Below are 14,669 nucleotides of genomic sequence, written 5' to 3'. Positions count from 1 at the left end.
ATTTGATTGATTGGCTCCATAAAGCAGAACGATGTCTGCTGTGTCATCCCACGCGGTGAATTTTCTAATCAATATATTTTTTTATTCATTTAATCTCAATCTCTTCGCCCCTCCATAAGAGGGCCCTATTTCCTGCCATCAAAAAGAATTCCTTACCTCATCAGTCTTGGCTGAATGATATAAGGCCGTGTCACGTGACATCATGCCGCACCTGGAAGTCCGATGCTCTATTATCTACCACCCACCTCTTCTTCCCTTCCAACCCCTCCTCTTTAGGTAATTTCTTGGTGGTGCAAAGCAGAAAAAAAAGTAATATACGAGATAACAACCAAAAGGCAGCCTCTTTAAGAGCCCTGAAGGCAATTCTTACAATAAAAGGGTTTTGTTTTTCATTAGGTCTTTTTTAATATTTTATAAGGCAGGAACTGTTTTATTCCTCTATTTCAGATAATGGGACATTCAGTATTGGATCGTTGCGGATCAATCTCAGCGAATGGTGTTTTAAAGATTCAAGAAAGGAATATTGGTAGAGACAGTGGCTAAAATTAAAATTCTTTATTAATTTGGTATACGGTGCAAGACTACATGAAGATTGGATACATGTTTGTATAGAGATATATATTGTCTTGAGAAGATAGAATTCATGATCGAGATATTGTCTAGAGAAGATAGGATACATGCTTGTATAGAGATATATAATGTCTAGAGAAGATAGAATACACGATAGAGATATTGTCTAGAGAAGATAGGATTCATGTTTGTATAGAGATATATATTATCTAGAGAAGATAGAATACATGATAGAGATATTGTCTACAGAAGATATGATACATGTTTGTATAGATATATATATTGCCTAGAGAAGACAGAATACATGATAGAGATATTGTCTAGAGAAGATCGAAAACATGAATCCATGTAATTTTCCACAACTCAACTACCCCATAATTGTTACACAGTATATATTTTTTATTAATATTACATTTCTACAAGTAAAACATTACATTTCTACAGTATTGGTATAAGATAATTATTATTATTTTGTAGTATCTGTCAGCTTCGCTTACCAACCCCCGTGGTTGCTTTGCTTCCCGTGCATCATTAAAAATCAAGAGAGAAGAACGGTTAGGTTCCTTTTTTCACAAAAATTACAATTGAATTGTCCTCAGTTTGCATTTTGAGGATGACTAAATTTCGGTAAATCAATTACATGTGAAATCGATCACCGAGAGTTATTACTCAGGGGAGATGGGCTATACTTAAGAAAAAACTGTTCTTGTCCCTGTGAAAGTCTTTTTTTTCTCGGAATTAGCTTTAATAGACACTATAACTGTTTTCCCTCTGCATCTTTTTTCAATTATTTTTTAAAGTCAATAACAAATTCTATTTTATTTAGAAAAATATGTAATTATTAAAATTTTATCTATTATTGTGACGAAATTAAAGGATTGTCAGATTTGAAAAAATGCATATGTACTTGAAAAAAAAACATTAGGCAAAGGGTTACAGAACATCCGACGCAGTAAGCAGTAAGAAATGAATAATGATTTTACATGTTACCAACGCAAAACGATAACCTTATATCATACAACACTTTGCATTAGAAACAGTTTTGATCTGTTTTCAGTCTTTTTATTTTTAAGAAATATAAAGTTAAAAGAACTTCAATTTTACTTCCTAATTATTACTTTTTGCACTTACTTACAGCTATGTATTTTCTATAAGTAAAACACGATTTTAGTTGTTTATCCCATCAAAATAATGGTTAACTGTATACAGTGTCATTTCGGATGACACTCTTTCTGAAAGAAAATTCAGGATAAACAAAATTTGCAATTTTCGTCTGCTCTTATTGATTTCAAAAGGGCCGTAAAAACTTTCTTTCCACAATATCTTTTTAAAATCTACACCGTATTATTGCAGTTAGGTACCGAATTCAGATACAATAGTATATACTAATAAAATAACAATTACTCGAACAATTGAATTAATTAAAATTAAATTAATTTTTTAAAATTTAATTTATTATTAATTAATTATTAAATTAATATTTTTTATTTAGTAATTATTAATTAATTATTAAATTAATATTTTTTATTTAGTAAATATTAATTAATTATTAAAATTAATAGAATTTATTGAATAATAAATATAATATTATATAATATAGCGTATTTTTAGGCTTAACGTAAAAAATTTATTTTATTTTTGCTTAAAATAATAAGCTTACATTATCCAAATATAATGATAAAACAATTCATCTGATTTTATAAAAATGTTAAAAAATATGAAAGCTAAAAATACATTGCCAAGGCATATATATGGCCATTTGTTTAACATTAATGTGCCTTATAGGTTTTTTTTAATTCTGTTGCATCATTTAATCAATTGCATCACTAATTTGTTTGACTTTTTTCGCTTGATTTTGAAATTTAAGAAATAACATTTCAATGCAACCGATTCGCTCTCTTAAGTGTAAATACTTGAAATTGAATAACAAAATGACAATTGCCATATACATGGTGAAATGACTTAATCAAACTTTTCTTTGTATTGCGTATTAATTAATCAAAGTTTTTTTTCTTGTACATCATAAAAACCTTAATGATAACAAGGCCAAATGCACAGTACGCCTGCATTTAAATATTCTAATTCTTCAACCCCTTTTCTAATCCTAATAACTTAATTAGTTTTAAATGATAGATTAACCAATTATCTTCTATATGTTGTCTGTGGCTTCGTCCACATGGATGTACTTTGATTTGAAGTTTATTTATTTCCAAGAGATGTCCGCGTTATTAGTGTCAAAGTTCTTTATGTATTGAATTTTAGTTATAAATTTAAAATTACTTCTGGGCAGTCATTATATCTCGCAGGACATTCCAACATAGAAAGCAGTAGAAGTATTAAAATTATTTCCATTTCTGCTGTGAGATAAAATAGAAAACTCATCCCAATGCTCCATTTCATCCTGTACTACACGCACCTCTCGAGCCGTAACTTGACTATCGTATAATATATAAAAGGGTTGAACGAAATTATAAGAACATTCCCTAACTCTATATAAACAATCTTTCCACAGCTAATGTTTTGGAAGGATTTACAAGGTGAAACTAATGACACCAGACACAACTTGAAAAATCATGCTCAAAGCTTTTAGAAATGGTGTCCGTTTCGATGAAGCAAAATTTGACCAATGCAAGCAAATGTGAGCAGAAAGTTTAAAACTGCTCTCTTTTGTCATTACCAATATGATTCTAAAAGCCTTCTAGCACAAATATCACAATCCTTGATAAAGCTAGTAAAAGCAAACTCTCTCTCCTCATTTTGGTCGATCCAAATTTCACATCGGTAAAAGTGACATTTCGAAAAGCTTCAAGCATGATCTTTTACATCGCCTAAGCTTATCACATCAGCTGAACATTTTGTATTATTTATTTAAATAAATTCAAAAGAATATTTGAGTCCACTATGAATAAACTCTTCAGTTCTTAGCTCTTCACTATAAGCGTATGGAATAACACTAATTAAATAACTAATTAAACAAAAAAAACATTATTTAAATAATACATTAAGTTTTTTAATACACTAATACATTAAATAATAATTACTAGAAGGTTTGCAATCATTATTAATACATTAAAAATAATTAGAAGAATTACCATTAAATTAATAATTAATTATAGGAAATAATACTAATTAAATAATTAATAAAATGAAATACTCATAATTATATATTAAGTAACAAATAAGTTCACTAGAACAGAGAGAGGTTAGATTGTATATAAGAATCAAATGGCAAATAAATTATTTTTTGTTATACTTCAAAATAAATTTTTAAAAAATGCATAAAAAATTTACATACTTCCAGTTTTATTCAGTTATTTTTTTAAATTTTTTGCCTGAAAGAAAAAAAAGTTTTTGTTCTGTTTTGCAGTCTGAAAATTCTTCAAATCTCTATCGTTATTCGAAATTCTATACCGAATGAAATAAAATAGTTTTACTTCAAGTTCGCAATGAGAATGAAATTGTTTTTGTCTCTCTGTAAGGAAAATAATTATAGGCTCAGGTTTTTTAAATGGTAAATTAAAGTGTTTTTTAATATTTTTATTACGTTCTTGCTCTGCTTAAGAATCTGTTAAAATTAAACCTCCTAATTGAGAAAAATGTTAATTATACTGAAAGAATTTTTTTTCATTAATTAGAACACCTATAAGAATTAAATAGTAATAAAGAAACAAATTAAATATATATTTACAATTTGCTTGAATTTTAATTTATTCCAATGCTGTTTTTTTTTTCCTTTACCTCAACTCATTTCAGAATTCTAATTTCATGCGATAATTACTCCCAGTTTTGGACGGAAAAACACATTCGGAATGTAAATAAACAAAAAAGTTGAACACATTGATTCAAGTGCATTTAAAAATTGCAGCATTTATTTAAGTTTTTTAAATGGATAGAAGAATTCAGAGCGGCAACTTACGAAACAAATGCGCACAGAATAAATTATAAATTGAACCCATTCCTCACATCCCCTTTTATTTTCAATTTTTCTCTTCCATTAAACATAGAACTATAGAATAGCTTCCCTCTAAACAAAACACTTGATTCATGTTACAAAAAAATCTCGTTTTCTGCATTTTGGGACGTTTTTGCTTTTGTGCACAACGAGGAAGATTTAGCACTGATGAGTGCCGCCTTAAATATTTACATCCTAATTATCTTTCATTGTATTCTCTCTTATCTTCTCCCCTCGGTTGCATTTTGGTTGAGAAGAAGGAAAAAGGTGGAAGTCACATAATTCATACCTCCAGAGGAAATGCGAAACAATCAATGAAAGAATATTTTTCACTCTCTGCTGTCATTTTTAGAAAGTTAACTCTTTTGTCTAGACTTCAACTTTAGGGAATTCGCGTGTTTTTTTTTTTTTTGAATTGCACTCGTTGGAATCTCTATCTGCACCTATCTAGACACACCCTATCTCTGAAATGTGAACAAAAGATCTTGAAAAGAGGCATAATTCAGTCAAAGTGCTTTTTTATGACAGCTTATTTTTACGTCGTATTTCATTTTATAAAGAATTATGAAAAAGTATATATTGTTATACTTATATATATTCTATTTTTTGCAGAAATATAATACTATTGAAAAATAATACTGAAAACTTAGTATATTGTTAGGTTGTGCAGTGACTCTGCTGAAAATGAGCAAAAGTATCATGCTTTTAAGATAAGGAAGAACAATCTTTTTTTACACATTTTGTGAAACAATAATCTTGCTATCCATAATACGGAGCAAATTTTCTAGAATCTTAATAATAAGATGTCTAAACAATCAGTGTTTTCATTTACGTTAAAACATAGTATCGATCATGCTTTCGAATTTAGAAAGCATGATATTTTTCCATATTTTGTTGAACAATAATATTAATAAACATAACAAGATGACAATTGTTTTCAAATTTTATAAGGTGTCTGTAATGCCAAATTGTGGCATCGAGATCCAATAAAAAAAATATTTGTATAATATATATATATATATATATATATATATATATATATATATATATATATATATATATATATATATATATATATATATATATATATATATATATATATATATATATATATATATATATTTTTTTTTTCTGTGTCCAGCCAACACCCTCTGTAAGTAGGCAAGGCCTGAGCTCTCCTTCAAGAACGGAAGCATGAGTCATCAAGAGAAGTCCTACTCGTTCGTAGCGAACTGGAAGTCGTCGAAGCTTCTATTCTGCTGTATCGCCATTACTTTTTTTTCGTGAACGCGTGGATTTTTATCTTTAACGTTGTTTTAAACGATAATTACTTCTAGCTAACTCCATTCAAGGGGAAAGGAAAGCGTCTTTTGACAATAAAGTAAGTTCATTTGTTATTTTTATTTTTAAATATTTGCTATTTTGTAATCTTTTTGATTGTTTATGTTACTTTGCTTAGACTGCATATTTTATTCGATGAGTACCAAAGTGAGTGCTCTGCTACACAAATTTTACTAATTTAAAAATGTGGTTATTAAAATTAATATAACATTAACTAATTTTTGGTTATTATTAATATTAACTGATAAATTCAAATCGAAAAGTTTGTCTTAATTTAACACTATATCTTAGATTCCTGTTGATTTGTTTATGTTTGAGAAATTGTATTTGCAAGCTTTACAAGTCTACGTTTATTACGTTAAGTTAAAATGAATGGTTAGTGAAACATCTATAAATACATTTTATGCTTTTATAAAAGCATTATGCTTGTTAAACACATTTTATGCTTGTTACAATTGGTTACGAAAATTGAATGATAAAATACAAAGCAATGATAAAATGAATTTTTAGGATGAAATTTATTTGAGTTCAAAAACAAGATAAATAAAGGTTTTTTCCAAGAAATAATAAATGGTATGTAATTACAAAGTATAATAAGTTGCAAAGTATAATAAGTAATCAATAAATTTATTTAGATCTGCACTTTTAAAATGTTTACTGTAGTAGCTCATTCTTATATGAATAGAATTAGTTAGTATAATAAGTAATCTGTTATAATTAGTTAGATTAACTAGGTTTTTTCCAAGAAATAATAAATGGTATGTAATTATAAAGTATAATAAATAATCAATAAATTTATTTAGACCTGCACTTTTAAAATGTTTACTGTAAGTAGCTCATTCTTATAATTAAAATAATTTTTTTTCTCAAATCCCAGTCAAATTATAATAAATTAACCCTTTTCTCTGTATTCATATTTTTTCGTTTAATAGTTTGGCTGAATATCTATGAAAAGTAAGATAACTTGATAATCATGTCGAAAAAATGTCCTTCCGTTACCAGTTTTTAAATTTGAATTTTAAAAAAAATTATTAACCGAAAATCTCTGGTTTTAACTTAGTTAGTTTATAATTTGCTTCAAAGAGTTTTAAAGTGTGAATAATATTCATGGAAAAAATGTGTTAAATTTTTGGTTACTATCAAAAATGCATTGATTTTGTTAGTCAAACTGTTCTACCATAACAACCTCAATTAATCTTATATGAACTTATTTTTTTCAATATAGTATTACTTAAATATTGCTAATTTATATTGATGTGCTTATTATTATAGCAAATAATTTTAAATTATTTTTGATCTCTCTTATTTCAGATTAATCTTTAAAAATGCCTTTTCGTTGCTGTGTTCCCAATTGCAAAGGCAACTATGACAGTTCTTCGGAAAAAGTTTCAATTTTTAAATTCCCTGAAGATAAAGAGCTCTGCGACAGGTGGCTAAAAAGTATACCACGAGAGAATTTTACTCCATCCAAATCATCAAGAGTAAGTTTTCATTTCAATACTAACATAAATCTTATTAGAGAAGCATGTTTTATTAGGAAACATGCTGTTATAATTAGTTAGATTCCCTGATTCATAAATGTAAACCCTAAAAAATTACATAATCAGTTTAAATGATGGCTCAAATTTAAAGAATATGCAATAGATGAAAGTTTCACAAATCTTGTTTAATGGTAATGCATTCTAGTTCTGCAAAACAAAAGAGAGTCCTCTTAAAATTTTAAAAAAAATTTACTTAGAAAATTTAAAAACTTGCATGGAAAAGTTAGAAATTGTTTAAGTTTAGAAACTGCATCAAAACTTATCTTTTGTTATACTATAAATTACTGTGGAGTACAAACAATGTAATATTTAATTTTGAATGGTGATAATTTTGTATATGAACTGTACTTTGTTTTACATTTAATTGTTTTTTTGATAAATTGACCATTGTATGTCAATCTCAGTATTTATTTTCACGTCATTTCCTTAATTTCTATAGTTTTTTGCCACAAATGTGGCGGCCAGTAATTTTAACCACCTTGGCAGAAACGTGCTAACTTTTGCTATAAAATTCCTTGATGAAGAAATTCAAACAAACAATATAAGTTTTTAACTATTTAAAAAATTTGATTCTGATGGCTTGGAACTTTTAATAATAATATTTGCATAATGAAAAGAGCATTATGAATTGAAATACTGTTTGTAAATATTTAAATTTGTATTAAAAATTTCCTTTTTTATTTTTCAGGTATGTGAATTACATTTCCATTCCCATGATGTGGAAAGAGAAACATTTATTTACGACAGTAAAACCGGGGAAAGATTGTCGACTAGATTGCGTTATCCTAGGTTGAAAGCTGAAGCTGTACCTGCTTTATTTCCTGGTTGTCCAACTTATCTATCAAGTGCACAGAACCATCGAGAAAATCCCGAGGAAAAAAAGGATCGATTAGAAAATGCACAGCTCAGTAAGATTGTTGAGCTAAGTTTGTTAAGCAAAGAAAACGATTATAAAAAAAAACTTATTCTCCTCGCAAGATGAATTTTTAAATTGCTTGAATTTTTTCAATCTCCCTCCTCATTGGACTTTAATCAAGAAAACTGATGTTACCATATTTGCTCATGTAGAGTATGCAGAAGTACCACAAATAAAATCTTCTGTGGTAATTGATAAAGAATTAAAAATGTCGGCATATTATGGTAGTACTCAGCTTTTAAAATGTGGTATTAAATTACCTAAAAAAACCAACTCAATGTTTGAGATAGCGGATGTCTTGATGATTTTGGAGAACTTTCAGCAGAAAAATAACCCAGAGTTATCGTTACAAATTTTAAATGATATGTTTGACAAGATTGCAAGCGAGGATGTTTTTCTTTGCTCTTCTCTATATCTCCACATGCTTATAGGTTCATTCGAAATTCAGGCAACTTAATACTTCCGAACCCTACAACAATTAGAAAAATCACTTCCAATTTTCCTTTGAACCCATCAAATGAACAAGCCAGCTTTAATTTTTTGAAATATGTTGAAGAGAGATACAAATATGTGAAAGAACATGAGAAAAATGTAGTTCTTATGTTAGATGAAATACACTTAAAGCCTTATTTTGATTATAAAGGTGGTGACATAGTTGGTTTCGCTTTTGACAGTGAGCAAGCTGCTACTAGTGCTCACACATTTATGATTTCAAGCTTGTGTTCAAACTATAAAGATGTCGCTCACATTTTGCCAGTAAAATCTATAACAGCTGATATTTTGTTTTCAATTATTAAAAAAACAATTATTGGCTTAGAAAATATAGGCTATAAAGTAATTGCAATCGTTACAGATAACAATGCAATCAATGGCAAAGCTATGTCTTATTTTTCTGATCCCATAAAAATGCAAATTGCATACCCCCATCCTGTTAATCCCCAAAGGCTGCTTTTTTACATTATAGATGCAGTTCACATTTTTAAATGTATTCGCAACAATTGGTTAAACCAACGAAATGATGGTTGCTGTATATTTTATCCAAATTTTCAAGATAGTCACTGCATTAATAAACTTGAAACTGCCTCCTTTAATACCTTGAGAAAACTTTATGAGCTAGAGCATGCTCAACTTGTCAAGTATGGTTATGGCTTAACTTTGAAAGCCCTGAATCCTACAAACATTGAGCGCCAAAATGTCCAACTAGTAGTTCGAATCTTTAATGAATTTATAGTCAAAGCCTTGTTGGAGTTTGGGGAGAAACAATCCTTAAATTATTATCAAGGAACTGCTGCATTTATAGAAATAATTCTTCGCTGGTGGTGGGTGGAAAATGTGAAATCTTCTGATAAGGGTATAAGACTAAAAAATGTATATATGTATCCTCTTACAAGCTTACCCAAGGATGAGAGAAGGTGTTTTTTAAAACAGTTCATTGATTGGCTTGATGTGTGAGAAAATTCAGGCTGCAGCACCGGAACTTTAACGAAAGAAACTCATCGTGCTTTGAATCATACGTGTAGAGCAATATTAGATTTAACTGATTACTGCAGTAATCAGCTAAAAATGAAATACATTTTGTCAGGAAAATTGCAATCAGATGCATTAGAAGAACGTTTTGGAAAATATCGAACACTAGCAGGGTCTCAGTATTCTGTTTCAATACGGCAGATTTTTGAATCTGAAAGTAAATTGCGAATGCAAAATTTTTTGCCATTGACTTTAAAGTCATCCAAGTTTGGAGAATTTAGAATAACACAATTTGATATTGATGTCACAGAATGTCATGAGCATATTTCTGAAAATGTCAACATACCTATCACTGATATTGATATCACAAATTTAGATGATAAACTACCAATTTTTGTATATATGGCTGGGTATTGTATTTATCAAATATGTAAAAATTTGAAGTGTGTTTCTTGTGAAAGTCAACTGACCATGGACAAAGAATTGGCAGTTGATGATTGTTATAAATTAATATCTTCCATGAACAGGGGAAGTTTGAAATTCCCTAATTCTAACGTAATCAGAATTGTGTGCTTTTCGTATGCAGTTGCAGAAAAACTTCTTTCACCTTTGCATGAAAAACAATTTCTTGCAGTTAAACACCAAAGGCTTTTCATGACAAATTTGATTATGAACTTATTAACAGATTTTGAAGTTTTTAATGATGTTGATGTGTGCTCATCAGGTCACGTTGCTGAGCTGATCGTCAAAAAAATAATTTGGACTACCGCTAACATGTTACTTAAAAATTATTGTTCTAACAAGAATGATGTGGTTAAAAAAATTTCTCAAAAACGCAAATTAAGTACATTGGAAAAACATTAATATAAATAACATATAAATAAATAAACATTACATATAAATAAATTTAATTGCAATTTGATTCTTTTTAAAAGATTTACTTTTTTTACTTCCAACTTTTTTAATATATTGCATCCCCTTTCTTTAATTTTGGAATGTTGCTTATTTTTAATCATTTTATCAAAATATGCTATCAATTTCAAACTTTTGTTCATCGAATTTTTATTCATATTATTTAGAAATGCTTTTTTTTCAAATTAGGGACTAAAAATGTCATTAATACTACATTTAAAAATTCATGATCTAAAAGAATTAAATAATATTCTAATATAGTATTTGATTTTAATTAAAAAAAAATTTTTTTTTTTTAATTTGTTGTGTAATACAAGCTTATGAAATTTATAATTTTCTTTTCACTTGTAGATTGTTTTTGTATAATATATTTTCAAATCTATTTTATTTACTATTATCATGCTATAATTTTTGTATAATTGTTTTGAAGAACTTTTTTAACATTGCATAAAAAATTCAAAATTATATATTTTATTTAATGAAAATTTTTTTCAACCAGGATAAAGAATAGGTTTTTATATTTTATGTATTAAAGTCCTTAAGAAAATAGCAGCTTATTTGAAATCATTATGTATTTAATTTTATTGAATTGGTTATTAATATTTGTAGGTTATATTCATGACTATATTTAGAAGTAAATTTTTCATTCCATTTTGTGAATAAAAACTTGTGTGACTAGTTCATGATGTATTTAAATTTCATTAATGTTCTGTAAATAATTTGACTCTTTTATATAGCTTTATATTTTGATATTTTTTGTCTAATAAAATAGTAAAAATACTGTATCTTCTCTATGAGTCGATAATTCTGTTTAACAGTTGTGAACTACAGTTGTGAATGTACAAAACAATTAAAATTTTAAAATGTATGATAATTCAAATTTGATTTTTGGAAGTTAAACATTTTATCTTTACTTTTAATTAAATAGGTTATGTACAAAAAATAAAATTTAAATTTGTAATAACTTTTTTTAAGTGTTTCACCCTATTTAAAATCAATACGAAATTAATTTGGTTATATAGTTATCTATCAGTAAATTATGTTCACTAATAGAACAGTTAACTGCATTGTGGAATAAAGCTTCCATTCTATGACAAAAAACGACAAATTTAAATTATGTATGAAATAGATAAATTAGAATTTAAGAATATTAAGTAAATTATTTGATTTTCATTGTATTAATTTATTTGCCGTATTTTCGATTTGCTAATAAAATTGAGAGAATATTAATAAAATTTACAAAGTAAATAAATTACTATTTATTGAGTGATTATATATTAAATTTGTCAAAAAAAAAGTTTTAAAAAATCACATCGCGTTTCTTAAAATTTGTTAAAAATAACTATTTGTGATTCATTAGAAAAATAAATTGGAAATTGCATAAAATATTTCCATACAAAGTTTCAGTTAAAGGAAAAAATAATTTTTACAAAAAATATTAATTACGATCTTTTTTTAATATTATTAAATTGAAAGATGTTGTCTTTAACCATTTATGGAAATGTTTATTAAGAAAATATTATAAGCTTGAAAATAACTTTTTCTCGCGAAAATCACATAATGGTAATATCTTTGCTCAACGAGAAATTCTTAAGTTAAGCGTACATATTCTCAGCCGCTGATGCAGAGAGGAAAAGCGACGGACTACTATTGATGACTCATTCTTCACGCGCTCAGGCCTTGTCTAGTTACAGAGGGTGGTTGTCCAGCGGGGATATATGTGATGCCACAATTTGGCATTACATATTTATTTCTTATCTTTTTAAAATATCCTTCATTACTTAAGCTTATTTTTTTATTAATAGAAATTACATTTAAAAATAAATCAAAAACTTAATCTTTTTAAAACAAACATAAAATATTTATTTCTTCTCTTCTAGATTAATGTAACGGATACTATTCTTTATTTCATTACTAATGCAGACTTATATATTCACTGTCACCTTTAATCGATAACAAAAATCTATTTATAACTTTTTATTCTAATTTTCCAACGGCTAAATGTTTCGGTTGCATGGTTGTAATAATTCACATAAATTTGTTGGCGACTCGAGATCGCCAAGGTGTTCTTTTAAACCCATGTTGATATGCTTGTTGGCTTTGTTTTGGCTATGATATACTGTGATAAATTGTCAATGTTGGATCTCCTACCCATACTTTTTCTGTCCGTTGAGAATAAGTATATTCACTTTTAATTTCAAATTTGTGGAGGCTGGGAGCCCTTTGGGGCCTCCCAGTCTCAATTTTCTAACCGTCAGGAAGTATGTTCTTTCTTTATGATCTCTCAATAGAGAGTATTATTATTTCATCCCTTTAAGGGATTTCTTATTTTTTTCATGAAGAAGTGGCCATTTTCTAAATCAAATTATGCTTAATAAAATCTAAATTTACATTCTACGATTTGTACATTATTTCCTGGAAACTCAATAGTTCAATTCATTCATTAATGGCCTAAATGAACATTCATGTACTACACTATACAGCTATCGATTGGCGGCTATTGATGGAGACACAAAACTGCCATTACAGTGTCAATTTATAAACATTGGTTCCCTCTGAATTTGGTCATATTATCATGCATTCAAGTTCAGAAAAACACAATATTTTCCACATTTTCAGAACCCATTCTGTATGCTAACCTTAATACAGGGACTTTCTGGCAACTTCAAAAAAACGTTTTACAATGAACAGTGTTTCATTTAGGAACTCTTTTTATCTTTCAATGAAGTTAATGATAAATTAACCATAAGTTAACAACTTAACGATAAATTAACGATGCACATTAAGATGTCTAATTAAACAATCTTAATTTTCACGCTAAAATACAATACTGTGCTTTCAAGTTTAAAAAAATACAATATTTTTCGATATTTTTAGAATCATAGTAATTATAACCATAATATAATGCGACTTTCTTGCAACATAGCAAAGGTGTTAAACTAAACAGTGATTCCGTTCAAGTTGAACCATATTGTCTTTTATTGAAGTTTTGGAAGCATACAGAAATGCACTTCAACTCTACATCATATTTTTGGTACAGCAAATTTGACAAAAAGTTTGATTCAACAAAATTTAGAACAGTCTAGTGAGAATCTCGAATAATATTTTATGTTACATTCATTTATATAGGTTTCAGAACGCCAATATCAGCTTATGTTTTTTTTAATTTCTATAGCATAAATAAAAACCATGAAAGTAGACCGTTGAAACGAAGATAATGTATAAGTACAAATGAAGTGCGGAAGCACGATAGTATGGTTCAATAAGAACCATATTAAGGATAGAGATGCAGCAAATTTGAACTATAATTTCTTTCATTTTATTTTATAAATATCATTAAACAGTCTACCGAATTTTGAGTTTACGACTACCAATGTTCAAATCCGTAGCCCTGTAATTATTGCCTTCGTGGTTGACTTTCTAATGGAACTATAGAGAAATATAGAGAAATTAATTCAAATTTCCATGCTTCCCTGCATAAAAAAAGCAAAAAAAAAGCATGTTTTTCTCATTTCTTTAATTATTGAAACGACTATTAGGGATAAATATCATTACAAACCATCTCATTTGCGGAAATGCAAAAGGATTAATCATAACCAATGACTTATGACAATCTTGAAAGGTAACAACAAAATCATAACTTAAAAAAGAATAGAAATTTATATTTTATTGCTATTGAGCTCTATAATATCACTTTTCAAGTGGTATTCTTTGTTAAATGAATAAAACTCTTCCACGACCATTTGACATTGTGTTTCCTCCATTAAACTGGAGAATCTCCACAATGTGAAAGACTTTGGGGCTCCAAAAGTGTTAGTTCAATATTTACTTAAATTACCTTTTCTCACTCGATTTATTTCTTTAAAAGCTGATTCTCTTTTCTACAGGAATCTGTCGAATTAGACTGAAGTAAGATTCTGTCGAGGAAGAAAAATTGTTTCCTGATTTGAGGAGGTGCGGAGGGGTTGGA

General features: G+C 27.9%; 2 protein-coding genes across 2 annotated transcripts; both read left to right on the top strand.

The window, feature by feature from the left end:
* Nucleotides 1-5,664: 5,664 nt before the first annotated feature.
* LOC147813497 (THAP domain-containing protein 5-like) lies at nucleotides 5,665-8,727 on the top strand. The gene is made up of 3 exons (XM_087159010.1): nucleotides 5,665-5,903; nucleotides 7,175-7,344; nucleotides 8,093-8,727. Exons 2-3 carry the CDS (start codon nucleotides 7,189-7,191, stop codon nucleotides 8,384-8,386), a joined length of 450 nt encoding a protein of 149 aa, XP_087015136.1. The 5' UTR covers nucleotides 5,665-5,903; nucleotides 7,175-7,188; the 3' UTR covers nucleotides 8,387-8,727.
* A 37-nt stretch (nucleotides 8,728-8,764) lies between these two features.
* On the top strand, nucleotides 8,765-9,899 carry LOC147813496 (uncharacterized). Its single transcript, XM_087159009.1, has one exon. It carries the CDS (start codon nucleotides 8,921-8,923, stop codon nucleotides 9,770-9,772), a length of 852 nt encoding a protein of 283 aa, XP_087015135.1. The 5' UTR covers nucleotides 8,765-8,920; the 3' UTR covers nucleotides 9,773-9,899.
* Nucleotides 9,900-14,669: the final 4,770 nt, after the last annotated feature.

This window comes from Parasteatoda tepidariorum, chromosome 3, assembly GCF_982258835.1.
Source record: "Parasteatoda tepidariorum strain Cologne lab strain chromosome 3, Ptep-v5.0, whole genome shotgun sequence".
Classification (NCBI taxonomy): Eukaryota; Metazoa; Arthropoda; class Arachnida; order Araneae; family Theridiidae; genus Parasteatoda; species Parasteatoda tepidariorum.
Note: the sequence above shows the minus strand (reverse complement) of the source record. Positions and strands in the feature narration are given on the sequence as shown.